This window comes from Brachyistius frenatus, unplaced genomic scaffold, assembly GCF_029030835.1.
Source record: "Brachyistius frenatus isolate BFR_SWC_R1_liver_20210118 unplaced genomic scaffold, ASM2903083v1 Contig_1, whole genome shotgun sequence".
Classification (NCBI taxonomy): Eukaryota; Metazoa; Chordata; class Actinopteri; family Embiotocidae; genus Brachyistius; species Brachyistius frenatus.
The window spans coordinates 9,394,213-9,420,544 of NW_027210600.1; the positions used below are offsets into that span (position 1 = coordinate 9,394,213).

Genomic DNA, 26,332 nt, shown 5'->3' on the forward strand with positions numbered 1-26,332 from the left:
AGTTCCAAAACATGTTTCCCATATTCAAAACAAACAAACAAACATGTCATGCGGTCACGTGATCATATGAGTTTTTGTACATGTGAAACTTGTGTTTGAATGCGACAGGTCAGTCTGGGTAGGAGCTTCAGTAATTGTACAGATTCCAATGCTTGCTGCAAGATCATCTTCTCTCGCTTTTCTTGAAAAGGAAAACTCTTTGCTCTCTCGCAGTGATGAAACAGAATATATAACCCAAGAGCTTTCGTCTCAAGAGGGTACTCCTGTAAATGGGTTAAATGTGAAATGTCAATATAAGGCAATGGGCAGTAGATTCCTCTCTAATGATGTTGCTCATAATAGCTTATTATTGGCATTTACCTTTATCCCCCCCCCCTCCAAGTATTACCGTGGTGCACTGTAGGTAGCCCCGAGCAATGCCTGGAAAAATACTCCTTATGGCTTTTAAACTAGCTTGTATTCCTCATTTACTCTGGTGCTTCCTTTATTTTGACATTTCCCTGCAGGTAATGAGAGCTTGTGGTATTTTGCAGTGTTTCTGTGGCTGTCTGGAGAATGTATCTGCAGCTAGAAGGTTATTATTCAGACTAATGGGTGAGAAGCAACTGCAGCATCAGGGCCGAAAGTCTGACGGTTGTATAGGATGAGGGATTATGAGTGCGTGTGTGTTCGAAATATAGATGAATAATGTGGGTCTGTATATGTTTATTGCGAGTGGTGTTGTGCTGCAGTGCAATGACAGTGAAATCAGGTTTATCTGTCAGCATATATTCCTGCTGTCATGTGGAAAACAAACACGAGGCCTGTCTAAAGACATAAGCACTATACCGAGAGGCAAAAAGAGGGAGGCATGGTTGAGAGACATATGGGAGAGAGTAAACACAAGTTGAACAAAACCAGAGGCAAAGAGAGCTAAGATGTTAGTCTGTGATATATTGTGCTGTTTCGGAAATATATTTTCTTCGTTGTTATGCAAATTGGCACATTTAAATGTAAAAAAACAGGAAATAAAGTGACGTGCAGAGTATGCCCATGATTGAGAGAGCTTTTTAAATGCACAGGGACAAATAAAATGAATCAGAGAAAGGCAGGGATAGCTGCAGAGGGAGATGCAGGGATGCTGAGGCTGGATATACTGTGTGGAGTAATACATGCAAAGGAGAGACATCAGATTTATGAAGAGATATGCGCAGAGGAGGGGAGAGGTTTGACAGACAGATGGAGCAATTAGGAACCCCCCAAAAAACAGGATATTGTACATAAAAATCAAACATATGGAGATGGTGAGAGAACAAGCGAGAGGGGGACAACAGGAGGTAGAGGTAGAAGAAGTCCCAGGAGACCTATTGTGTCCAGGGCTTTTACTGTGGTGATGATGCACCATGCCGCTGGTCCCCTCCTCTCATTAAAGCTTTATGAAGCTAGCTTAGCAAACATTTTATTACAATGACGCCACTGTCTGGCACATTCCTGCCTCGCGGCGGGGTGGTGTTGGTGGAGAGGGTTGCAGAGAAACAAGCCCATAGATACATACATCAGATCGAGAAACATGGGGCGTGAGCTACAGAGAGGCAACGCCAAGATCAGAAAGCATAGATAGAAAAATAAGGGGGTTACGGGAGCGAGGAGGTGAGGAGAAACGGAGAAAGATAGAGTAGATGAGTGAAAAATAAGATTTGTGTTGCGTGCTCTGGGCCTGTGTGTATGGTTGTCTTGGTGTTCCTTTAAAAATAGAATGGTTTGGGATTAAGGCTATCAATATTCCTTTAAGTTTTGATGGAGGCCCAGGAGGTCGGGGGAAAATAAAGTTTTGTAGACAGTGATGTCACAAGCTGCATCTAAGCCAGAAGTTTCAGTCAAGTTTCAAAAAAGAAAAAGTTACCAATTGGCATGGGAGCAGCGCTCCAGACTGTTACTCAGTATGTCACTTCACATGTGCAATTTTTACTCTGATCCCCAAAACAGCGGATCCCTAAAACACCAATTAATCTAAAAGCAAGTAAATGGCATATGCCCTAGCACTGTTGTCAAACAAATTCAATTGTATGCTGATTTTCTTTTGTCCTTAGACTGTGTCACAGGCATCATTTATCTCAACCAAGAGCCATTTTTCACCAGCCAACTGTCATCATAGATGAAGAAGTCTAATTTTTCCTCTGTGTTTCAATTGGAATCGGTCTCTGTTTGTGGTTTGCTTAAACCCTTGTCATTTTTTTTTAAATTTTACACTCAATCTTCTGAGCACTTAAATATAATGTCAACTTCAGTGATTTAGCGTTCAAATGTTTGAGCATCGTAGGTACTATTTCTTTTGCCTCGTCTCGGTCGACTATAATGCTGTTTATCATACGGCGTGTCACCTCTGTAACCATCTATCATGCTGCTGTGTGCTCAGAAATATCAAATACAATCTGGAAATGTTGTTAAAGTCTCCTTGGAAGAAACTGAGAATATTGACTTTAAGGACACCATGACTCAGCTCCTGCTGAATGACGCATGCTAAGTACAGCTAGTATGCTAGTTCGCTGAATTGAAAACATTTAGCTCCTGTCATAATCGGACACTAAATCCCTGCCTTATCGCTTCCTGGGTGCAGGGGCCTCGGCTTTGTTTAATTGCCACAAGCCGAGCCGTCAAAGCTGCGTCTCCCTCAGTGTTTACCCCCACTGAGGCTTATAGCTGATAATGGAATTACTCTGAGTCCCAGGAGGAGGGAGAGCGGGAGGAACAGAAAGAGGAGGCAGTCGGAGATGAAGGGAGCGAGAGGAGATGAAGGAAGGTGGATGGTGGAAGCTGAGAGAGAGAGAGGATGGATGGAGTTTCTGCCCAGAAAAAAAAAAAAAAAAAAAAAATGAACGAGGGAAAGGTATGAGATGACGCGATGCAGGAGGAGATCAGAAGAGGCAGAAAGACAGAAAAGGTTGCAGAGTGATGTCCGACCGGTGCCAAAAGCAAAGCCTGCAGTCTTCCTGTCTCACTGTTTACTCCAGTGTGACGTGTTACGGGGTGGAGAGTGAATTATGACGCAGGATAGAGCTGAAGTTCATACCATGCCTGCTTGAAAGAATCTAGCTGAAAGGATGAATGGGACTAAAAAAAGAAAGGAGGGGAAGCAATGAGGATTAAAGAGAAAGTGAGTTGACAAAGTGAAACACTAAATAGTGTAAAAACAGGACGAGACAAGAGTTTCTGCTCACACTTGTCTGAATATGCTGGACTCCCTGGCTTCAACACCAAATGCTTTCTTTTATTTATTTTTTTGTTCAAACACAGTTTTGGTCGAACCACAAAGATGAACGTCAAACCAAAACAGAGGATAGCATTTTGTAGAAGCGAGGTAGCGGAGGACGTCAGCGCTTTTCTCTCTCCTCTCCTTCATGGTTGAAAGCTTTTGGGGTGTTTGGAGACTGAGTTGCAGTGTTGTAGTGGAAAATGACTTCACATTTGAAGTGAGCTCGCGGCTCGGTCAAGGGCTTTTTTTTTCCTTTCTTTTTTTTTTCTTTTTTATCTGCACGCATGTGTGTGCAAGGATGGATCTTGAGGATGTTGAGCTCTGAGCAGGTTGAGTTATTTGACTGTAATTCCTTTAACAACTGTATAAGTAGCCAAACCAGTTTGGGCTTGTGGGAACGATTTTGTGCATGTCAGAACATTTGAAAATTGCTTGCCAGGGGCTTATAGGTCAGTTTGATTTCAACCATGTGCAAACATTTGTGCTTGTAATTCATACCCACAGGTGGATGTATGATGAGGCGGCGAATGATTTTTGTTTTGGTAACTTCAATCTGCCTCATGTTGTTCTGCACGTAATAAAAGTTGTATTTTAGAGTCTTATAAAACGTATCGATACATTTTCAAGATCAAATCAGTTCATTAAGCATTTTTGGAAAACCAGTCTTGCACACGCCACTAAAAGATGCAGTTTATGGGTTTAATTAGGAGTAAGAAACCACTGCACTGTAGCACTGACACAGGCTGAAGTTGTCGCTCATTAAAATGGTTGACATGTTTTACCACGTTCCACAGTGTGAATTTAATGAAGAGCCATGTGTTCTTCTGCATTCCCCTCTCTTGTTCTCTTTCTACCATGTTCATTTGCAAAGTCAACACAAAGCTCTCCAACACAATATCACTGTATATCTGTATTTCCCTAATTCTTTATTCTCTTTTCAATTTTTTTTTTGTGTCCCTCTTCTTCCATCTGGATCCACCTCCCGCCTCTTCTCTTCACTCCTCACCTCAGTCTGTTCTCAGTATTCGAGGGGGGTCTTCGCCATCTTCGGCCTTTACGACAAGCGCTCTGTGAACACGCTGACATCGTTCTGTGGTGCCCTGCACATCAGCCTCGTGACACCGAGCTTCCCCACTGAGGGAGAGGGCCAGTTCACGCTGCAGCTGCGGCCGTCCATCAGAGGTGCTTTGCTGTCACTGTTGGACCACTATGACTGGAGCCGATTTGTCTTCCTCTACGACACAGACAGAGGTAAACGTACAGGGACTAATACAGTATGTTAACAAGGCGCATAGAGCTGATGTTACAACATTTTTTTTTTTAAATGCCACACAATTTGATCGCTTCAAATGTATTTTTATTTTCTGCATGGTTATGTGTAAGGCATTGAATGAGGTTACAGCATTCAGAAATATAAACTTCAATAAAAATGTAAAATTCTCTCAGCATTATTACTCTCTGGGTTCAGGGATTGGGAGAGAAACAGACTGTAGACTGTAGTAAATTAAAGTATGTTTTATTTTTTTCATTTTCACCTGTTACCATCAAAGTGCTGCAGAGGCATTGCTGTGACCAATACATCGCCTTACAACCTCTCATCTGTTTTCTACTTTATCTTCTTTCTTTGTTTTAAGGATAAAGTTCAGAGGAGGCTTTTGTATGCAAAAGAGGCAATCAAATAGTTTATATTAACTGTAGCCCAAATGAAATGTAACTGGAGAGGCATATTGTCTTTTTTTTTTCTCTGCCAGATAATTATAAATGCTGCTGTGATAACAAGAGCCAACTGGGTTGATCTGCTGTTTTATATCTCGGCTCCTAAATTCAAAACTCAGTTCTGAAAGATTAAAATAGATTTCTAATTAGTTTCAAAACACTTTTTGCATGAAGAAGTAGCTGCTAATTTGGGTTCAGTTTGGAACATAACAGCATTATAAGCTCACCACCTCATAATCATCTTTATAAAAGTCTATTTGCCGAGGATTATTTAGCCTTCATGTAACTCTCAGATTCAGCCTTGTCTCCTCAGAATTAAAGACCTTGTGTCACTGAAACCTAATAGGCTTGATAAAGTATACAGCTGCAGAAACAAAACGTGCAATTGGGCACTTTTCAACTAAAAAAACAAAGGTTTTGCTTCAGCTCTTGCAGCGTTCACCTGCCTATAATTTAAACATGCCATCATGCAGTGCACATAAGTTAATGGAGCAGGCACAGCTGACGCCCTCAGCCCCAGACCAGTATCATGGGAATGCTTGGCACATTATTTCTCCCAGCACACACATACATACGCGCACACACACACACAGACTAATTCCCTGCCACAGGGAAAGAAACACAGGTCAAACATGACACACAGTCCCCAGACCACGGTATAGTGGTGTGTCAGGGAATCAGTGAGCTGCACCATGTGTGTGTGTGTGTGTGTGTGTGTGTGTGTGTGTGTGTGTGTGTGTGTGTGTGTGTGTGTGTGTGTGTGTGTGTGTGTGTGTGTGTGTGTGTGTGTGTGTGTGTGTGTGTGTGTGTGTGTGTGTGTGTGTGTGTGTGTGTGTGTGCTCTCTGTGTGCTCTGTGTGCTCTGTGTATGCCTCTGCCAACCTCCCTGTGGCCCAGGTTGTCTGGGTTAGTACCCATGGGGGAGCAGAGGGAGAGACAGGTTAGGTGAGTAGAGAGGCTGGAGTGGCCAAAAAAGACACAAAGTAGGTGCGAGTCAAGGGAGGACGAGACAAACAAGAGGACGGGCAAAGGAGAAAGTGACAGGAGATGGGTGGCAATGTTAGGTGACAGGGGGGAGATTACAGAAAGGGCAGAAAGGGGGAGCAAAAGGACAGCCAGGATCACGAGCCTTTGGGGATATACAGTAACATATCGCAGGAGGAGGAGATGGGAGGCTTGAGAGGAAGGGGGAAAGGAGGGAGAAATGGAGCGAAGGATGGATGCGTAGAGTTTGGGCTGTACTCACCCGTGACTTGGCCAAGGCAGGGCCCTTCATTATAAGCTCCCATCAGGCCCTGCTGCCGGTAATGTGCTGGAAAATGGGCAGTAACGCTGTGATCTGTTTTATGCTCCCTGCTCTGCTCTATAGACGGCCTGCCGACACACTCACATACATACACACAAACTGAGCCCCACATGCCCCCCCACACAATTGCATCCAAAGAAGGATGCATACACGCACGTACTAAGTCATGCATAAATTCACACAGAGTAGAATAATGCACGTTCAGCTGTGCCAGCATTAAATTAATGTATTTGCAGACAGCACAAACAAAACGTACACGTATACAGTAAACATCTCAGACAAATGCAACCCTAAACACATACACACACACACATTCATTTAGGCACAGACACACTTATTCATGACATCACTGGAGAGGCTTCAGAGGTAATACTGGAGTTTGTGTCATTTAGTGTTATTTATGTGCATCTGTGTCTATTCATGCCGCGGTGTTTCAAGAGATATGCTCTGTGGGCCTTTGCTTATCAGTGTGTGTAAAGACTTTGAGTGATTTTTTTTTTTTTTTTTTTTTTTTTTTTTTTTTCCCAATTCCCATTCTGGCTCATAGCAGAATGTAGAAAAAAAACAACAACAAAAAAAAAACATATGTGGAGTTTTGGTAGAGATTTAATAGTTATTGTGATGAAAAGGTTGCTGTGTGCCAATATTATAAAGGATTATTCCTGTCATGTCGGGATTTTTTTTCTCATCATTGTAATAATCTCCACTTATTTTGAGCCATCAAGACAGCTGTTCAATGCTGCAATGCACTGTCACTCTTGTTGCCACCGGCTGCTCATCTGATCATAATCATTTTCAAACTCTAACATCACACTGAGAGACTTTCTCACCTTGTTCACGTCCATCATTTTGTAGAAACAGACCTTCCCTTTCTGGTGTTGGTTCCAGGCTATAAATTGATAAATGTCAGTGTGTGCTCAGATGTATTGCATTTGAATCAAATTTCACTGCTAAAAAAAAAAAAGGAGGCAGTGACAAATTCCGTTTCAATGAAATGACACTATCAACTGTATCATTCACAATGAAACTGACAGTTTATTGTTTTTTCACATGATTGTCGATCCTGATAAGCGCTGCGGGTTGGTGGATAAAGTGACATTGAAGCGAGAGCTGTTGCTTGAAGTGCTAAGCACTTTGCTCCCACTTTTGAAGAGAAGACAGTGGAGGATTACTTTGGTAAATGAAATGGGCCTGAAAGTAATGCACACCTGGAAACACTTTGCTGAGTTCACAGCATGTGGTACAAACACATTGTGGTAACTGAGATAAAATACAAGATTTTGCATTTACTGGTGGGAATTTTTACCTGCAAAATCTGCAGATTATAATTACTCCATTTCCCAACTACAGCATCTACCAAGTACAGCATTAATTCGCTCGCTCTCTTTTTCCCCTCTCTGTTGTTTAGGTTATGCAATACTGCAGGCAATTATGGAGAGAGCGGGGCAGAACGGATGGCAGGTCAGGACACACACACACTCTTGGATACCTGCCAAAAAAGCACACACACAAGAACGCTCACGATCTCATGCGGCCTACATGTCTAATTTACACAGCCACATACACAAACAGTTCACTCATAATTATATTTAATATTTTTGTCATTAATTCTTCGAACACGATGGTAAAACTGCTTCTGACCTTATTCCTACATGCTGTTTGTGTTTCTACTCATGTGCACATTTCCTGTGAATACGTGTGTAATTGTGCGAACAGGTGAGCGCAATCTGTGTGGAGAGTTTCAACGAGGCAGCGTACCGCAGACTCTTAGAGGACCTGGATCGCCGGCAGGAGAGAAAATACGTCATTGACCTGGAGCCTGAGAGACTACAGAGCATCCTGGAACAGGTCAAATTAACTGATCTATCTTAGCACATGACATTAAACATAAGACTGTGAATACACGCATGTACGAGCATTGTGGTACTGGTGCTGGAAAAATAATCTGGCATGTACATCTTCAATATGGGGACTGGGATATTTGAATATTTATACTCCAAATTTATTCCACGCAGCCAATATAGCTGGACAAAAATTAAATATGAAATAGTTAACAAATGAACAAACTAAATAAAAATAATCATGTTTCACAGTTTTAAAGTTTCTATTGATGTTTAGTTACTGTGATTCATACAGTGCTTTACTACACACGCTGTAGTCCTTTGCTACATGATATCACAAGAAAGAAAAAAAAAACACCATTATCTAACTGCAGCACATGAAGATGTTTGGCTCTGATCTGGACCACGATTGAGCCTGCTGGATTTTAGATCATGAGATGCTGCTTTAATCGAGGCCACACTGTATGTGGCACTGTTACTATAACTGAGATTACTAAAGATGGAGCACAGATCACATCACTGACCTGGACTTCACAGCACTCAACCCTTAATAATGATGTACAACCGTGCCACAGTGGCACATTATTACAGCCTCCCACCACAGAATAGGATGTGGTAAGTAATCAAAATGAGACCCTGTGAGAAAAATTGGAAACAATTATAGTTTGTATTATGTTACTAATTATTGTAGTACTGTCGAACGTTTTCTTTTCACTGTACTTCTAGTGTCGGTTTGCAGGCTGTCTGCTCCGCTCAGCGAGTTGGAACAGCACTCCTGATGCTTTCTGACATCTGGAAATAAACAAGATTTAAGATTTTCATCCAACAGCTCTATCTGTGTGATTTTAGTAATGACACTATACTGTCCACTCACAGATTTTGAGCATACATACACACACAAATGCATAGAGTACATCAAGGCTCTCTGCCACCTTACGCTTGTCTAAGTTCATTAGATTGTCTTGCCTGACGGTTGAGACTTGAGCTCTGACAGGTGGTGCAAACTTGTGTGTGTGTGTGTGTGTGTGTGTGTGTGTGTGTGTGTGTGTGTGTGTGTGTGTGTGTGTTATGTGTGTGTGTGTGTGTGTGTGTGTGTGTGTGTGTGTGTGTGTGTGTGTGTGTGTGTGTGTGTGTGTGTGTGTGTGTGTGTGTGTGTGTGTGTGTGTGTGTGTGTGTGTGTGTGTGTGTGTGTGTGTGTGTGTGTGTGTGTGTGTGTGTGTGTGTGTGTGTGTGTGTGTGTGTGTGTGTGTGTGTGTGTGTGTCTGCGTGCCCTTTGACTCAGGTTGGAGTGTAACATCCCATTGGTTCTGCCACCTGTCATCACATCTGATCCTCTGTCTCCACATCTGACAAACTCAATGACACACACAGCTGAACACACACCCACATGCACACTCAATAAGTTGTGCTTCACACACACACACACACACACACACACACACACACACACACACACACACACACACACACACACACACACACACACACACACACACACACACACACACACACACACACAATTACAAGTAGTACATACAAATCAAATACAGGCTGAACGCCGCAGGCAAGCAAACATACGAACCAGTTTTTAAATGCACAAATTTCTCCAGCTATGCACGCACACACAAAACACACACCAGTAGCAGCCTCCCAGACAGACAGACTGTTTCTTAATTGGCTTCTGTGGTGAGCGAACACACAGACACACATACATGTATACTGAGACAGGCACGCAGGCACAGACACACACTCCCATCACAGTGGGCTCTGCGGTGCTGGCATTGGCTGGTGTCCCTGTTCTGAGACAGAGACTGCTCTGTTTGTGTGCCCTGCCAGCTGCGATCTATGTGCGTGCGTGTGTAGGTGTGTGTACATCTGTCTGTGTCAGTATGTAACTGTTGATATGTGTGCGTGAGAGAGACAAAGAAAAAATGTGAACGATTTATTAATTAGCTTTATGCACCAGGTTAACATGAATATGCATATTAGTCCTTTTTTGTGGAAAAATTCCCAATATGCCATATTTTATTCGACGCTTCTATAAAGGTGTAACAAGAAGAAAGAATTTGCAGGTTTTAGTTCTGAGTGAATTACTAATTATTTTAATAAAGTTGGACCAGCCTGTCGAAACTCATCTGAGTGAGACAACACCACTAAAACTCCTTAAATGTACCGAGAGGTTGCAGAGTTGTTGCCAGCATGGTACCAAAGACTAGCCTAAGCCCCATCACTTCCTCTGTTTTTAATCAGCACAGTAAAGTAACACAGTCACACTCTTAAGGAAAGTAAGGGAGCAACAGATGGGAAGAAGTCTCCTTTATTTGCAGTTAGACTCCCCTGCCGTGTTCCCTAATTCTGTTTGTTTGCCGCAAAGCAAATTGCAAAGTAATAATGATTTCCCTCCCTCTCCCTCCAACTTACCAGGCCGTCAGCGTGGGGAAACATGTGAAAGGATACCATTACATCGTAGCAAACCTGGTAAGAACTCCTAATGGCAGGACTTTCAGATGTTATTTTGAGACATGTTTGCAACAGCATTGGTTCAATGTCTTATTTTAACAAGCTACATGAGGATAGTTCCTTTTTTTGATATAACAGGGAGTTCGGACAGCCGCTTGTTTGGAAGCACAACAGACCCATAAATACTAGCCACGACAAAGCTTTGAACATTTTTAATCTTTTTATGTCTTTAAAGTCAACATTGCGGGACATGTTTTAATTCCCTTTACTTTGATATTCACTTTGTTGTACAAGTTGTACATTTTCTGCAGTTACTAGCAGAAAAAAAATCTTTGGCAGTTCTTTTTTGTTGTCTTAATATTCCCACCGAAAGCCATTATTCCTATTTTTACTGAATTGGTATTTTACCATTTGCCTCTCCTTGAGAAAGTCAAAGCTGTCAGAGGCTGCTGGAACTCGGGTCAATAAATTAAGTATTGCTCCAACCTCAGACTCTAAAATCTGTTCACCAATGGTTCTCTCTGGGACGGTGAAGAAGGGGCCAATGAGCTCAGGTCAAGCTAAATGGGCTCCCAGCTTTTAGCAATTAGTATCCATCAGCTCACCATAACCCTCACACGTCTTTACTCTCTATCTCTGGCCTCATCCCAAATTGATCCCTATTCACCAGCACTTCCCTATGAAGTGTCAATCTCCATAAAGTTACATCTGCAGCTGTACAAGGATTAATTTGCACACCAATCAATTAAGTAGTGGAATAGATAATCAGGTGAACTCATCGTGTGTAGTATTGTGAGTATGGCTAATGTGTCAGCTGTCATGTCAGCAAAAGTGCACACTATGTGGGAGTGCTTTGTGTAGTTCCACTCTTCAGCGTCTGGACTGGTATGTCTTTTATGTTTTTTCTGCCTTTTTCAACTCCCTTCTTACACTTTTGTTCTTTGTGTCTTTCTTGCGTGCTTTGGTTTTCTCTCCCAGGGATTTAAGGATATATCTCTGGAGAGGTTCATGCACGGTGGGGCCAACGTAACGGGTTTCCAGCTCGTGGACTTCAGCAAGCCTATCGTCATAAAACTGATGCAACGCTGGAACAAACTGGATCAACGAGAATACCCTGGATCTGAAAGCCCTCCTAAGGTAAATATAACACATTGAGTGTGAATATGAATATATGGATTGGAAATCTGTGTCTGCCAGAGCTGTCACCGCCTATTTACCTGCCATTACAACTATTATGTGTGATATAATGACATGTAAATGCAGTTGTAGAATTAACATGCAGAGCTTCACTTGATATTCAGAAATCTTCTTCACAGATATTACACACACACTCGCATACATTTAGGGATGGTATCATTGGTGTGCAAATTGTTCTTTGTATCTGAATTTCACCACAAAAGCAACATAAAGAGATTTTGCAGTCAGGTATGCCGTCACAGGCTGATATGCTGTATTTGAACCATTCAGAGTGTGATGTGGTGCATTTGGCACTGCTTCTTAACCAATCAAAGCATGACGTCGGGATATGGAAGAGGTGAAAAGGCTGGTCTGTGATTTAGTGTCAAGGTTAGCGTGATGCATACAGATTCCACAGACTAAAGACGTCTGTTCTGCATGATATTTATTTTTCTCACTTTTTCTGAGCTTTTCCCTCCACATGTCACCTGTTCGGTATCCAAATTCACAATTGAATCCCTTATCTGTTAACCTAGTTATTTCTCCCACTGTACATCTCTTGTCTCTCTGTATAACCTCCTGTCTGTGTTCTCTTGCTAATTTCAGCCCTTTCTCTGTCACATTTGTGTATCTGTGTTTTGACTCCTCCGCCCACCCCTTTCTTTATTTATTTCGGTCTCACCTTCCCAAGCACGCCTCTGTTTACAGGGTACTGACCTGCAGGCAATCGGAGTTGCATATATTAACTGGAAATATATTCACTGTCCCATTAAAAATACATCATATTGCAACTCTGAGTCCTCTGATCTGTAGCTTGAAAAAAATGATATACATAACTAGTACTTAAAAAATCACAATGTTGTAACAACAAAAAGACAATGCAGTGTGTGTGTGTGTGTGTGTGTGTGTGTGTGTGTGTGTGTGTGTGTGTGTGTGTGTGTGTGTGTGTGTGTGTGTGTGTGTGTGTGTGTGTGTGTGTGTGTGTGTGTGTGTGTGTGTGTCTTTTAAGTGAGCAAATACATACAGATAGTCATATTCTTTCACTGTCGGCATATCATTTTTCACCCAGAAGCCAGTGTTAATTGACTGAACGTCATTTTTAGATTCACCTGATGAATTCTCATTAGCAGATGTCGGCTGCATGCGTCGTCCCTTACCATTTACACAACATTCAGTGTGTTAATTGGGGTACACCTATTATGGATGATTATGGCAGAAAAACACAGTGAACCTACTTACCGTAAATATGCAAAACAGCGGCGAACACACCTGCAGGTGGTCTGAACTTTCAGAGCTGTAAACATCCTGGATCGAGTGCATCCAAATATTTTCTCTCCATTCCAATTGCGGGAATGATGTTTCACCTTTGCTTTTTGAAAACCTAGAATAACAAGATTTTAATGATTCCAAACAATACCAAGAAGTCAAATCCCTCCAGTGACAACAGATACCTCCAATTTGCCCCTGTGTTGTGTAAAAACTGAGCTCAGTTCGCCTTGGGCCAGCCGGTAGCCTCAGGCCAAGTAGGAATCCGGTCTAATAATTTGCAGTGTGGAAATCACCATTGGGAAATGTCCCTTCTACACTGGAGACTCGATTTTGAGCTGCCTGCTTTTGGCCATCAATCAAAATTTTGTAACCGCTGGTGTGCCTTGAAATTACCTCTGGTGTGCCTCGAGATTTGGTTGAAATGTAATGAAAATGACGTGGCAAAGAAATATGTTAACTTCCTCCAAATTTTGCCACAATGCTTGTGATCGCACATATCCTCGCCAAGTTACAGCCATCTTTGTGATTTGTCCTCTCATTTTTTTTTTTTACACTTTCTCTGATTCCTTGATCAGAATATATCTAGTTTTATAACATCTGCGTTAGCATAATTAACAGATGATGGGGCTGTCTTTATCAATATTTGTCCTCCAATGTTTGCCTGACACCTGTGCAAAGCTCATTTTATAAATTGAATATGCTTGTCCAAATGGTTTTGAAGCTACTGTCTTAATATTTCATTTCTAATACTTTTCCTACTTGACAAGACAAATTAATGGGAGAGCTTGTGTTTGTCAGTGTGTCATTAATGCTGCCTCTGCTATATTATGCTCCTGGTGGTATTGTGTCATTTATATACAGTATATGCACACATGCAGAAGGTTAATGGCTACTCACAAAGTAATCCATAAAACAAAGGTGACATGTTTCCTTTTTTTTTGCTTTTAGACTAAAACCAGACATGTGTTGTCTTTAGTTTGACACTGATGTTGTCCTCTAATAGTGCCACATTATCTTTTGTGTCCTTGTGTTGATGTGAATCATAATGACCTAAAGATTGGTTCAAAATCTACCATCTGATTTGCATTATCCATATTCCGATATTACTTTATGATGTGGATGACAATCTTTATCAGTATTATTATTTACTCTGGTTTAAGATAAAACACGACTGTGTGGAGCCATGTTCGCAGCTTAGTGAAGCTGTACTGTCAAGCTGATTTTTAGCAGGTACAGTATAATGTTTATCATGTTAGTTTGTTAGCGGGTTAACATCTGCTAATTAGTAGTGCTGCTGCTAAGCAGTAGACACAAAATAAAGCTAAGGCTGATTAGAATAGTATTACAGCAGTTTTGCAGGTATTTTATCCTAAACAAGCGTACTTGACAAAATCAAATGTTGACCTCATGCTGTTGTTACGTCTATGTAATATTTACAAAAAAATGTATGAATAAATACTACAGTTTATTATTCCTGCAACATTGCTTATTCTCACTCAGGTCAGTTCACTTGGTGAAAAGCCTGAATGCAGATATGTACATTTTAAATTCACTGCATACATGTTTTATGAATATGTTTGAAATATAGGACATCCTTTCTCTTGCTCTACATCATTTATAGATCTGGTTCTTGAACTTATGAAACATCAGAGTCAACTTGTATTTAGCTAAATGTCTTGTGCTATTTAGAGAATCCACATTTACAGAGTAAAGTTGTTTTGACGGAGTGGATTTTAGTTGAACTTAGAGATTCAAACTGATCCTGGGAATTGTACCCTGAATTTTGGTTTTTATGAGCTACTACTCTTTCTATGTGTCCCGGAGCTGTTTCTGTCCTGCCCCTGACAGGAAAAGAAAATAGTATGCTAGTTGACTCAGTTTTGTTTTTGTTTTCTCCTTGATTTGGATCCTATCGTCGTCATCTGTCAGTCACTCGCCTAAAGGCTGCTTTAGTTTCAAAGGGGTAGAGATGAAAGTGGGATGACATGGTTGTGCAGCCTTCCAAAACACACCTTGTGGGATACAAATCAAGGTATGTCAGTAAGCGAGAAACTACCTGCGGAGGCGTGGAGAGCATCGGCAGAGTAGCTCAGCCGACTTCCCTCTTTCCTCCCATTCTCATCTCTCCACTTGTTTCCACCGTGATGTGAAGGCAACCCGCGGTGTGTTTGACTGCCTCTGTCTGTCTGTGTGTGTGTGTGTGTGTGTGTGTGTGTGTGTGTGTGTGTGTGTGTGTGTGTGTGTGTGTGTGTGTGTGTGTGTGTGTGTGTGTGTGTGTGTGTGTGTGTGTGTGTGTGTGTGTGTGTGTGTGTGTGTGTGTGTGTGTGTGTGTGTGTGTGTGTGTGGGTGGGGGAATTGCTGCTGAGTGTGTGGTTTTGTTCCCTGCAGCGCTGTCTTACCTATAATGACTTTGTCAAACAATCTGTCAAGATCACTGCCACTTTTAAGAATTTCATTAGAGAACAGATACCTCTGAAGTTTTACCTTTTCTGTCTTTCTTACTCGCTGTCATGTTTCATTAGTTCCTTCTAATTTGTTGTAAGTCATTTCGAAATGTTTTAGAACTTAACCCGATGAAACATGTATAAACCTTGGAAATCTAAATTTAACCATCAAATTTGATAAACAGCTTTATAATATGGTTTAAACATATTTTAATGTCATTTTAATGGATTTCAATCCTGTCCAGTGACTGTATTTGAAAACTGTAAGCCTGTCGAAAGCTGGCACATTTACAGTGACGTTACATTCACAGTGGTGTTGATTGATGTTCACTGGTGTTAACTGTGGAAGTCAAATAAAACTCAGAGCAGTAAAATAGGTTGTGGTATTGGTCAGCGTGTTTGCATACTGACCATGATGGTTTTTAAAGAGTTAAGATGGCCTAAGCCCTCATGTAGCAATGCAGTTATTGTGGTTAACTTGAGTATAATTTTAGGAATATATCCCATAAGCTCACAGGGTATCCTCGCATTGCCTTTTTTGACTTTGAAAAGTAACTCAGAAGATATAAATGGTGAATTTGTACACAGTGTTTTAGGGTTTCCAGCACTGAAGTGAGCGGGCTGCAATACTAATAGGGAAACAATCTAAACGTAGTTGCTTGAAATGCTGAAGTTGCTTCAATTCACTGTTAACTGTTAGCAAGAACAAACAAATATATTTAAAAGTTAGTTTATGTTCGTAATACGGTATAAATGAATGCCAGTAACAGTAAAACATGCCTGCAGTTTTTACACATTTCTATGCTTGTATTAGAGAGTTGACTAAAAATAAGTAAAAATTGAGTCTTTGACTTAATTTCTATCATATTTTGTACTTATGTATTTGTCACATTCTGTAAGATTCTCCCAAAAACGTTTAAAACTCATCTTCTCTGTTTTTCTTCATTTTACAGTATACCTCATCTCTAACTTATGATGGTGTCCTTGTCATGGCTGAGGCCTTCCGCACCCTTCGCCGCCAAAAAATTGATATCAGTCGCCGTGGCAACGCTGGTGACTGCCTGGCCAATCCAGCTGCTCCCTGGAACCAAGGAATAGATATGGAGCGTGCACTCAAACAGGTAGGCACAAGTTTGATGTTAGTATGTACAGTTTACTATCCACAGACTGGCAAAGGCTTAGACAGATGTTCACAAATACACACACAAATGCTTAAATGCAATCAACAAAACAGCTGACATGACACTGCTATATTTGGGGTGATACTGCAGTGACCTCCATTCACTTCTCAGGTACTAAACATCAACAATAAGTGTTATTTGTCTCTAACCTTAACTTTGTCATACTTCTAATTGTAATCCTACAACCAAGCCTCAACTCTGAAATACTTGTCCCCACAAAATACCTTGTGGTAGATTTTTTTGTTAGTTTGCAAATAATTTGTAAAACCTATTCCTATTATAGCTATTGTAAAAAGTCCTTGATAATCATTTCTACATGTATTCAAACATGTAATTAAAACTTTTATGAAATGTATTATTTGTGGTTTGATTTGTTTCGGCAATGGCCGTTTAATATGCGTGAGTACTAACCTTTCTATATAGCTGTTTTTATTCTTAGTGAGTGTCTTCCTTTACCAGACTGGATTCAAATGGCCTTCTTAATTACTGGGTATATACAGGAAACGATGCACTCATGTAATTTGGCATTATTGTTTGGAGCAAAATCTCTGATAAAACCCCCCTCTGCACTGTTACTGCTCATACAAACTCAATATTTTCCCAGCTGCTGCTTCCTGTAGAATTTAACAATTTGTGTAAACACTGCTTGTTTGGCTGCACTATAAATTAATACCTCAATTGACTGTTCAAGGAATGTTGTATTTTTTTATATTTGTCTGGTCCTTAGTATAATTTTTGCTATAAATTCAGGTACGCATTCAGGGCCTGACTGGGAACATTCAGTTTGATCACTACGGTCGGAGGGTCAATTATACTATGGACGTGTTTGAACTGAAGAGCAACGGACCTCGTAAGGTAAGCTGTTTTCGTGCCTTTAGAAACAAAGAGAAACCATTTGAATTTGTGAGATGACTTCTTAAAATCATATGACAACCAAATTATTGCATTCACATTTCAGACTGTGTGGCTGAAAAGCAAATATCAAAAGACAGTTGTCTTTCAACTGCATGTAAAAACACGTTTTTTTTTATTGTTTCAGCAAATGTGACACTTCAGTTTGAAATTTACATTTGATACCAATTGAAAGAATATATAATTAATGTTAGCGTTAAAAGAGAATTCCTGTAGTACTCACGGTATGTTACATTTTTCTTGTTACATCCCTCTCATCCAAAAGAAAAATAACTTATTTAGTCCATAATTATTGCCATAATTCTGGTTTAAAACTGTTTCTATGTGGTCATAAATACCTTTCGATAACTGCATTCAAACTAGCCATCACAGCTTGTGTTATAATATGTTTTTAGGGTGTGCATTGGTGAGCAACTTACAGACAACCTGGAGGAACATAAATAGTTAGTACATAATTTGTCTTCATAACAATAAAGAGCAGGAGGAAAAGGCTCAGGTTGAAAGTGTTTATAATTGCCCTTTCCTGGAAAAAAAAAAAAGCATACATGTAGCACCTATAATAAAGAAATAACATCATGTTCGGCATCTCAATTGTTCCTTTGACGGCAATGTGTGTTTATTGAAGGTTCTTGTCTCACTCAATATCTCTCAATATCTTCTACTGTTCCAATGGGAAATTTGCTGGAGAGCGCTCATTTTGTTTACTTTCTATTACTTTTTATCTATCTCATTTGTTCCATTTCTTTTTATGTTTGAGCTTTATCTTACCTAACTTGATTTTATTATAAGCCCTAAATTCCTTTTTTGCATGAATTCTGCTTTAAAGAATGACAATTTGTTACATTATATTTTCCTATTATTAGTCTTATTCATCTATTCTCTCCCTCTGTTTACCTCAGATCGGCTACTGGAACGACATCGACAAACTAGTGTTGGTCCAGAATGAAAATGCTCTATCCAATGACAGCTCACCAATGGAGAACCGGACAGTTGTCGTGACAACCATCATGGTAATGTACCCTCTGACTGCTTTCATTTCTCCATAGTTTGGGTACGGTTTGTGATTTCGGTGTACAGTAGCTCTCCTTCAGCACTGACAATCTTCTCTTCAGATCCACAACCTAAATTCACCAAAATCTGGCTTTCACCAGACCCTTCGTGTAGAGATGTGAAGTTTATGAAGATGGAAATTAGTGGAAATTCAAATGACACATCAGAACAGGTGATTAATACTAAATAAACAAGTTGTTTTTCCCCGAAGCAAGATGAACGGAGTGTAAAGTACAGGAAACAGGAGGGAAGATGGAAATCTTGGTTTTCAAGAAAGATGAGTTTCACATCAAATATAATGTATAAAGTCTTCACTGTGGTGACACTATGGGTACAGCATTATTGTGGTTAGATGAGACTGGATGCAGTAACAACCAATGTGTTGCAGACAGGGCTTTCCAGCTGGAGAAAAGTGGTTCCCAACCTGTGGTGTGGGACCCCTAGAATGGGTCACAAGATGATTAACCCCTTATGTCCACACAATTGCCCTCTGGCTCACACCATCACTGTTTCAATGTGCACTTCAGCAAATTATTATCATATATTTTTACAGATTGTCCACTCTTTTTTAATTTCAATCATTATTCAAATAAAACAAAATGGAAAACATTTTCTCATGATCATAATCAGTAGATGCAACCAGTTGTCATATTTTCAGAAGTCATTCTTTGACTATTTTAAGTTGAGCTGGAAGCTGACGTTTACCTCCATTAGTGGCCTTTTGGGATCCATTCAGTTTAAAGCCATTGAGGATGAAACACAACGCAGGAGTCATATGGCTGAGTTTTGTTAACATCGCAGAAAAATTAGGTTGGAGACGGATGAGCTATCCGAGTTGAAGAGAGCTCTCATAGCACAGCCAGGAGGGAGTGGCACTTGTCCAGCTGGAAGATTTCACTAATGTCTCATTAGTAGGCAAATCTAAAACTGACCTCAGATCACCATTTAGAAGTGACCTCAGTCCAGTCTCTCCTAACAGTTTTCAGATAGACACTGCTCTGCAACCCAGTTTAATGATTCCTCTTTCTTCGACAAACAAGGATAAAGGAGGGCTAATCGGTGGATTTGTGCACATCCTCTGCTTACATTTGATTTTCACTTCACCCATCTGCAGCCTTTTTATGGTGGCCATCCCCTTCCTGTAAATGCAATCAGTCTAATTCAATTGAGCATGCAAAATGATGCAAGTGAAAGCAACTCAAAAGACTAATTCCAGCCCAGAGATAAAACAAGTCACAGATGCTCGAGCTTTGGTTATTCAGTATTTTTGTTTCAAGGCACACTGCTTCAGCCAGCAAAGTCATTAATGTGACCAAAATATCTGTAGTTGTACTCACTGTGGTGCTCATGCAAACACCTATAAATGGACAACTGCACAAAGATTTGATAATATACAGTGAAAGTCTACAGTGCCTCCGGTGGCCACAAGCAGTAAAAACATGTCAGGTCGGCAATGAGGAAAACAACCACACCACATACGGCTGTGAAAAGTTTAGAAAGAATACATTCATCTGGATTAAGTGTCCCCTGTGACAGATCTACCTTCAGACATATATGTCTCAACTGTAGTGAACCTCAGGACAGTGAGCTGTTTGGTGCCTAGAGTCAGGTCAAAGACAAGCAAATACAAACACATCAATACAACTTTTTACCCTGTGACTAAATCCTACTTTGAATATGTGTGTAGTATCTTAATGTATCTTTTCTGTAGGCTGTTCTGCTTTTGTTTCTAATAACGTTGAATTTTATTTTGTTATAAACGAGATGAGGGTGAGGGTCAGTGTTACAGTGTACATGATTGCAATGTTTGTTCCCCCTCCCATTTCTGTCTATCATCTGACTTTTGCAAAACTTCTACTGTGACTACCACCTCCTATCTCTCTCCCTTTGTCTCCTCTGTTGTTCCTCTTTAACTGTACTCACCTCCTCCCCTACACCCTTTGCTTTCACCCCCATGCCTGCAACCGTCGCATATTTTCTCTGTGGAGGGTGACCTCAGCAGGCTTTGACTAACGTTAGCTCAGCCACCTCCTCCTCTTTGCAGCCTCTGATGATGAGGAAGCCTCTGCTGCGACACTGACGCCGAGTCTGCAGGCAGAGCTACAGACTGAAACACAGACTCGCCTGAGTCGCAGGCCCCGGGGAAAGACTAAGAACAGACAGACTGAGTTCCTCTAAAGCTCTGTTTAAAGACTTTATTTGTTTCACCCTTTTTTTTCCCTCTATGTATATTTTGGTTAAAAAACAGATGTTTTGTTCAGATATCATTGCTGGTTTGCCCTGCAGTAACAATCGCACAGAGAAGAGATAAAAAGGAGCTGCACTGCCACCATGTTTTAGTCCGTGAGGTGCTGGGTCACCTTACTTGCTGTGGTCCTGTCTTGCTCTCATGAGAAAAGCCACAGCTGGATGAAGGTCTGCGAGGGAATCTGTGGCTTCTGTTTGACATTTGGCCGCACTAAATCACTGGACTGTGGAACAGCACTGTTAATTTAGATCCTTTTCCCTCTTTCTGAGGACACTACAGTCACCACCATCTTCTCTGTTACGCTACAGAGCACCAGCAGGAGAAATTGCCTCAACAAAAGCTTTTTTTTTTCTACATATTTGCATTGTTTATGTTTTTTGGTTGTTTTTCATTAAGAGAAAGTGGAGGAGGAGAGCGACATATGGACAGGACTGTACATCTGTCCTGTATTTTTTTGCCCTCACATTTTGATACCGCTCTGCCGTCATCTTTATCTTTCTGCTCTGTCACTCTGTATATCCACTCAGTCATGCCTAGACTCTCAACTTTCCTCTCCTGTATTTAAGTTCCTCTGAGATAGTTTCTAAATATCTACACCTTATTTAAAGTGGCAGGAAAAAAAAGACGTTTTATTTAGTTCTGGGTAATACTGAAGGTATTTGTCTAAAGCTCAAGTAATCCTTTGATATTTAAAAGACACCATGATTTATGTCTTAACTTGCGCTTGGTGTTTCTTCCGCAGTGACATTGTAGTTGTTTTTTACACGGCAGACGTGATGTGTAGTATGTTCAAACCCCCCCCCCCAAAAAAAATACCCAACTACTCAGTAATATGAAATTGCCACGGACATTATCACGATATATACACACCATTTATGAAAACACAACTGCTGGCATGTATTTTCGCACAACAGGCAGAATAGTCACATGAGCATTTACCCAGACACAGCTTCTATGAGCAAAGAGCATTGATGGGGATTGACTGTTAGAGCTCCTTCAATTTGTCTTTTTTTTAATGTGTATTCATTCTACTTCACTTCAAATATTACCATTATGGCTATGACAATGTCTTTTTTATACTGCTTCTGCTCTGGCCTCAATTCATTGTAGCTCAAAAAACTGCTTTTACTAATTTTGTATGTATTTTGTATTAGTAAATCTGTTTCAATATCATATAGTATGAATATATGTGACTTCTACTCAGTTAAATTTGACCTTTGATATATTTTTTGATGATTGGTGATTGCTCAAACAGTGCAGGATGCTTATTCACAGTATGTCGGGGGAAAAAAACTGCACACTCAGTGTTGTACTTTCTCCCAGTGTATTTATAATGAGAGGTCAATATCCCTAATCTTCCAGGGTCTTCAACATAAGTAATGAACGCTCGGACATTGAGCTGCAGATAGGAAATGTACACAAGATAAAAAGAAGACATAATATAAGAAACATCGTAATAATAAGACACAAATGAACAAAATCTTGAAAATGTTGCTCATGGGAAAATGTATAGCTGATTGACTGAGTGGTTGGTGACTCATTGATTTACAGTTTTTGGATGGTTGGTTAGTTACCTGGTCGTACGACTAAGTATGAAGGTGGCTGACTTGTAGCTTTCTCTGCTGGCAGTCTGGCTGACCAGCAAATAACCTGTGTAACTGGTTGGTTTAGTGACAGACCAGGAGACATGGCAACCAACAAACCGGTTGATGGAGGGACTGTGTCCGCTGGTTGCAGGTTGACTGCAAATCACTGACTGTCAGACTAACTGCTCAGCTGCTCCCTTTTTAGCTGAATAGCTGGGAGATGATCATGCTGACTCACTGGCCAAATCTGTGACTCGATAGATGATTATGTACTGTAATTGCAGTAATTGCTTAATAAATGGACTAATTGACCAACCGACTGACTGAAACGGGCTGTGACTTGCCTTGCCTGCCTCTCTGGCCTTCTGACTGTATGGCTCGCAGGTGGCCAGTTAACTTGTGACGTGACTATCTGGCTTTTTCAATCCTGAACTGAGTGTCTGGTTGGCAGGTTGAAGGAATGACTGGACAGTTCGGTGACTGTCCAGTTAGAGCGCCTGTCTTTTTCACTGGCTGTCTAACTGGCTTACATAGCGAGTCCTGTCTGCCTTTTTGGCTCCAGTGTGAAGTTTTTCATGTCTTATCAGCTCCAACCATTTGCTTCTACAAAGCTGTTCTCCCTCTTTCACCCACCCATTTCCCTCCTTACGTCTGTCTTTTCAGTACATCCCCTCTCTCACTTGCGCTCTCCTTTTTTCTCCTTTTTTTTTTTGTCATATTCCGTCTTTCTCTTAATCTCTCCTTCACACGTTCCCCTTTTCTGTTTCTATCTATCTTCCATACTCCCTCCCAGCTGTTGCTGTTTATATTCTGATCTGCTCCTTCATCTTTCTCCTGTAGTTTCATAGAGCCAGTGCACCCCCCAGCCCTCCTTCTCTTCCCCATGCCCTCCTTTCTTTCCTTTCAACCTACTGGTTTTCGCTTTCATTTCCTCCTTTCCCCCCCCCCCCCCCCCCATCTTCTCACCTCCCCTTTCTTGCCATGCCCTGACTCATGATGCCACATTAGGTAACACCCAAACACGATGCTCTCCTCCCAGCAGTAAATACATGCACTAACCATTGGCAGTACCACCTTCAACCAAAGACAAAAGCAGCTGGAGCAAACTAATAACAAACCGTAAGGAGGCATTAAAGTGAAACAGTGCCACTGTTGTTGGAGCTTCCACTGATATATGTGTGTGGTTGCTTACATAATACTAAAGTATCTCAATAAAGTAGCCTTCTCTGATATAAAACACTTCACCTTAAAAGAGATAATCACATTCCCCTTAACACAAATCAAGTCAATTATTCCTCTTGAGAATCAGTGATTTAAGATGGAAAGAAACAAGCAAAAAAAGCACTCATGTTTACTTTTTCTATAGGACGTGTTGATGATTTGAAAGAATATAATCACATCCATCTGGTTACAGCATGAGCATCATTTTTATGTTCAGCTTGCTCACTTAAACTCCCCCATAGTCAGTATCAAGTAGACTTTTATTTTGTAGATGGTCTCTGTTTTATCTCTGTCTTTGTGTGAAAGAGAGCTATTTTCATGAAACAATGCACGAGACAGTACAGACAGCTCGGTGTCATTCAGGTAAAGAAATCCATCAAGTAATCTCTGCCACAAAAAAAGTTTCAAGAACAGGATTCCTCTCTAACAGTTCACATTTAAGTCACTATTCAGAGGGTATCAGCCGTGAATGTAACCTTTGGGAACCATTAAGTTTGTAATTACAACACAATGAAAAGTCAAGGTTAAAAATACGCATGAAGATGGTTGGGACACTTATAAATAAAAGACTAAATCAGGTTCTAGCTTTGAATATACTGGTATTATCCTTTCAGACATAATTTTCAGAGCACGTCCTCATTACCTCTAGTCCTCATCCCTACAGCATATCAGTGTTGATGGCTCTGTTAGAGGGAATTTACTTGAAACTGTTTTGCTGTTCATTAACGTTATGATTCATGTTGAGTCAATGGAATAAGTGCCCCAGGAACTGTTAATGCCTCTGATAATGACATTTAATGAGAAATGGTTTTGGATGTTCTGACACAAAAGGGCAATTTTTTTTATTTGATGATGGTGATAATGATGGTGGTGTTTGTGATAAATTGTTTCAGAAAAGAAAAATTCAGCATAAATTAAGTAATGAATTCTCATTTGAATGGTTGGTTTTGGAACAAATGTATTTTGTTTTTAGCAAATCTTGTTCTTATGAGTGAATCACGGTTTGTAAGTAATGATGTCGTGCTGGGGGTGTTTTTTTTTTTTAAGTTAGTCTTAAACTGTGTTTGTCTCATAACTCTTCATATCTAAATTTAAGATTATTGTCATTACTTTATATCTGTGGCTGCACAGAGAAATGGACATTCATCTCTTCAAGAATTATTTTTAAAAAAATCATGGAATTCAATTAGAATAAGAAACAAAAGTGCCTGTTTACAAATTATTTAACAGAAAGGAATCAGAGTTTCTACCTACCTAGTTATTAATGATGAACTCACTATTTCAAGTTATGAACAAGAAGAGTCATGCATATGCAGCTGTCTGAGGTTGTACTTTGACACAGTATTTTTATGTTCATCAGGTACTTTTTGTACTATGGTCACCATTAATTTAGTTTGTTAGCATGCTAACATTTGCTAATTAACAATAAACACAAAGTTCAGTAGAGATTGATGGGAAGGCCTCTACTTTTGCCAATTAAATCACAAACCAAAGTACTGAACTAATGCTTAAGAAAAGTAGGAGTATTTCCAAAGTATCCATTTTAACATCTGGATACATGTCAGTCCATTGATTATCCCTATTTAAAAGAATTTCAACTATATTACCTCTTAGTCACATACAAGTACACAAGTTAAAGGTTTTATTTCAAGCTCTTTGTTTACTGAAGAGAAAGTGAATCAACATTAAATCCAACTTGCCTCTGTAGGTTTTGTTTGTATTGTTCAGCTCCCGTTGTAAAATTGTTTTAATCCCTCTGCCTGCCTGCTTCTGAGCTCGACTCACTCTCAATGTATTTCAATTTCCTGGATTGAAGATTCTTCTGTCGATTCCACCCAGATCTGTGTCAGAGTGATTTCATTGCTCATTTGACCCCTTTTAAAACATGTCAGTATTGATTAAATTAGTATTTGATTAAATTGTACTTGTTTTCAATGTGAATCAATTTCCTGAATGAAGAATTCAATCCAAAACATGTTATAATTTTTTATTGTGTTTTATTATCTTCATAAACGGGTTCATAGCTTCATAGTGTTGGAGCCTGTTTGATTAATTAGATGAGATTAGTCTTTGATTAAAAAAGGGTTTGATAGCATTTTAATAGGCTTGGTTTCAGTTGGATTACAGGGTGAGCAGCCTCAGGCATAATATAATAACTCCTGATAGATGCGCTGTCACTCAAAAGCCTGTTTGTGCATTTCTTTTCTTTGAGGAGATCCTTGGTGAAGTAATGTGACTGCGTACTTGTGTGTGTGTGTGTGTGTGTGTGTGTGTGTGTGTGTGTGTGTGTGTGTGTGTGTGTGTGTGTGTGTGTGTGTGTGTGTGTGTGTGTGTGTGTGTGTGTGTGTGTGTGTGTGTGTGTGTGTGTGTGTGTGTGTGTGTGTGTGTGTGTGTCTCCTTCCTAATACACCCACCGTCTCACAGAAATCTCTTTACCTCTCACAACACATTATAAAAGCAGCAGTCTTCCTTCTTTTCTTTCGTTTTACTTCTTCCTCTGTATTTTCCTCCTCTCTGGTAAATATCTTCCGTCTCAGCATTTGTGTTTTACTAAGTCAGGTAAAGGTTGGAGTGATGTAGAGTGAGATGGAGCAAACAGTTACAAAAACATATGATGGGTGATTTGTGCATGGTCCTACATGTACAGTAAAATCAGTCTCTTATGATATGCATGTATTTTATAATTCAGCT

General features: G+C 40.3%; 1 protein-coding gene across 5 annotated transcripts in view; it reads left to right on the forward strand.

Moving 5' to 3' along the window:
- gria4a (glutamate receptor, ionotropic, AMPA 4a) overlaps nucleotides 1-26,332 on the forward strand; it is a 102,042-nt gene that overhangs the window by 40,415 nt on the left and 35,295 nt on the right. For 4 of the 5 annotated variants that reach the window (XM_069689065.1, XM_069689035.1, XM_069689046.1 and 1 more), the window contains exons 3-10: nucleotides 4,244-4,483; nucleotides 7,662-7,714; nucleotides 7,970-8,101; nucleotides 10,519-10,572; nucleotides 11,533-11,691; nucleotides 16,397-16,564; nucleotides 17,375-17,479; nucleotides 18,436-18,546. In XM_069689065.1, coding sequence (XP_069545166.1) covers nucleotides 4,244-4,483; nucleotides 7,662-7,714; nucleotides 7,970-8,101; nucleotides 10,519-10,572; nucleotides 11,533-11,691; nucleotides 16,397-16,564; nucleotides 17,375-17,479; nucleotides 18,436-18,546 — 1,022 coding nt within the window. Of the gene's footprint in view, nucleotides 1-4,243; nucleotides 4,484-7,661; nucleotides 7,715-7,969; nucleotides 8,102-10,518; nucleotides 10,573-11,532; nucleotides 11,692-16,396; nucleotides 16,565-17,374; nucleotides 17,480-18,435; nucleotides 18,547-20,630; nucleotides 22,800-26,332 lie in introns of those variants that run through there. The other variant, XM_069689073.1, reaches the window with a different exon arrangement.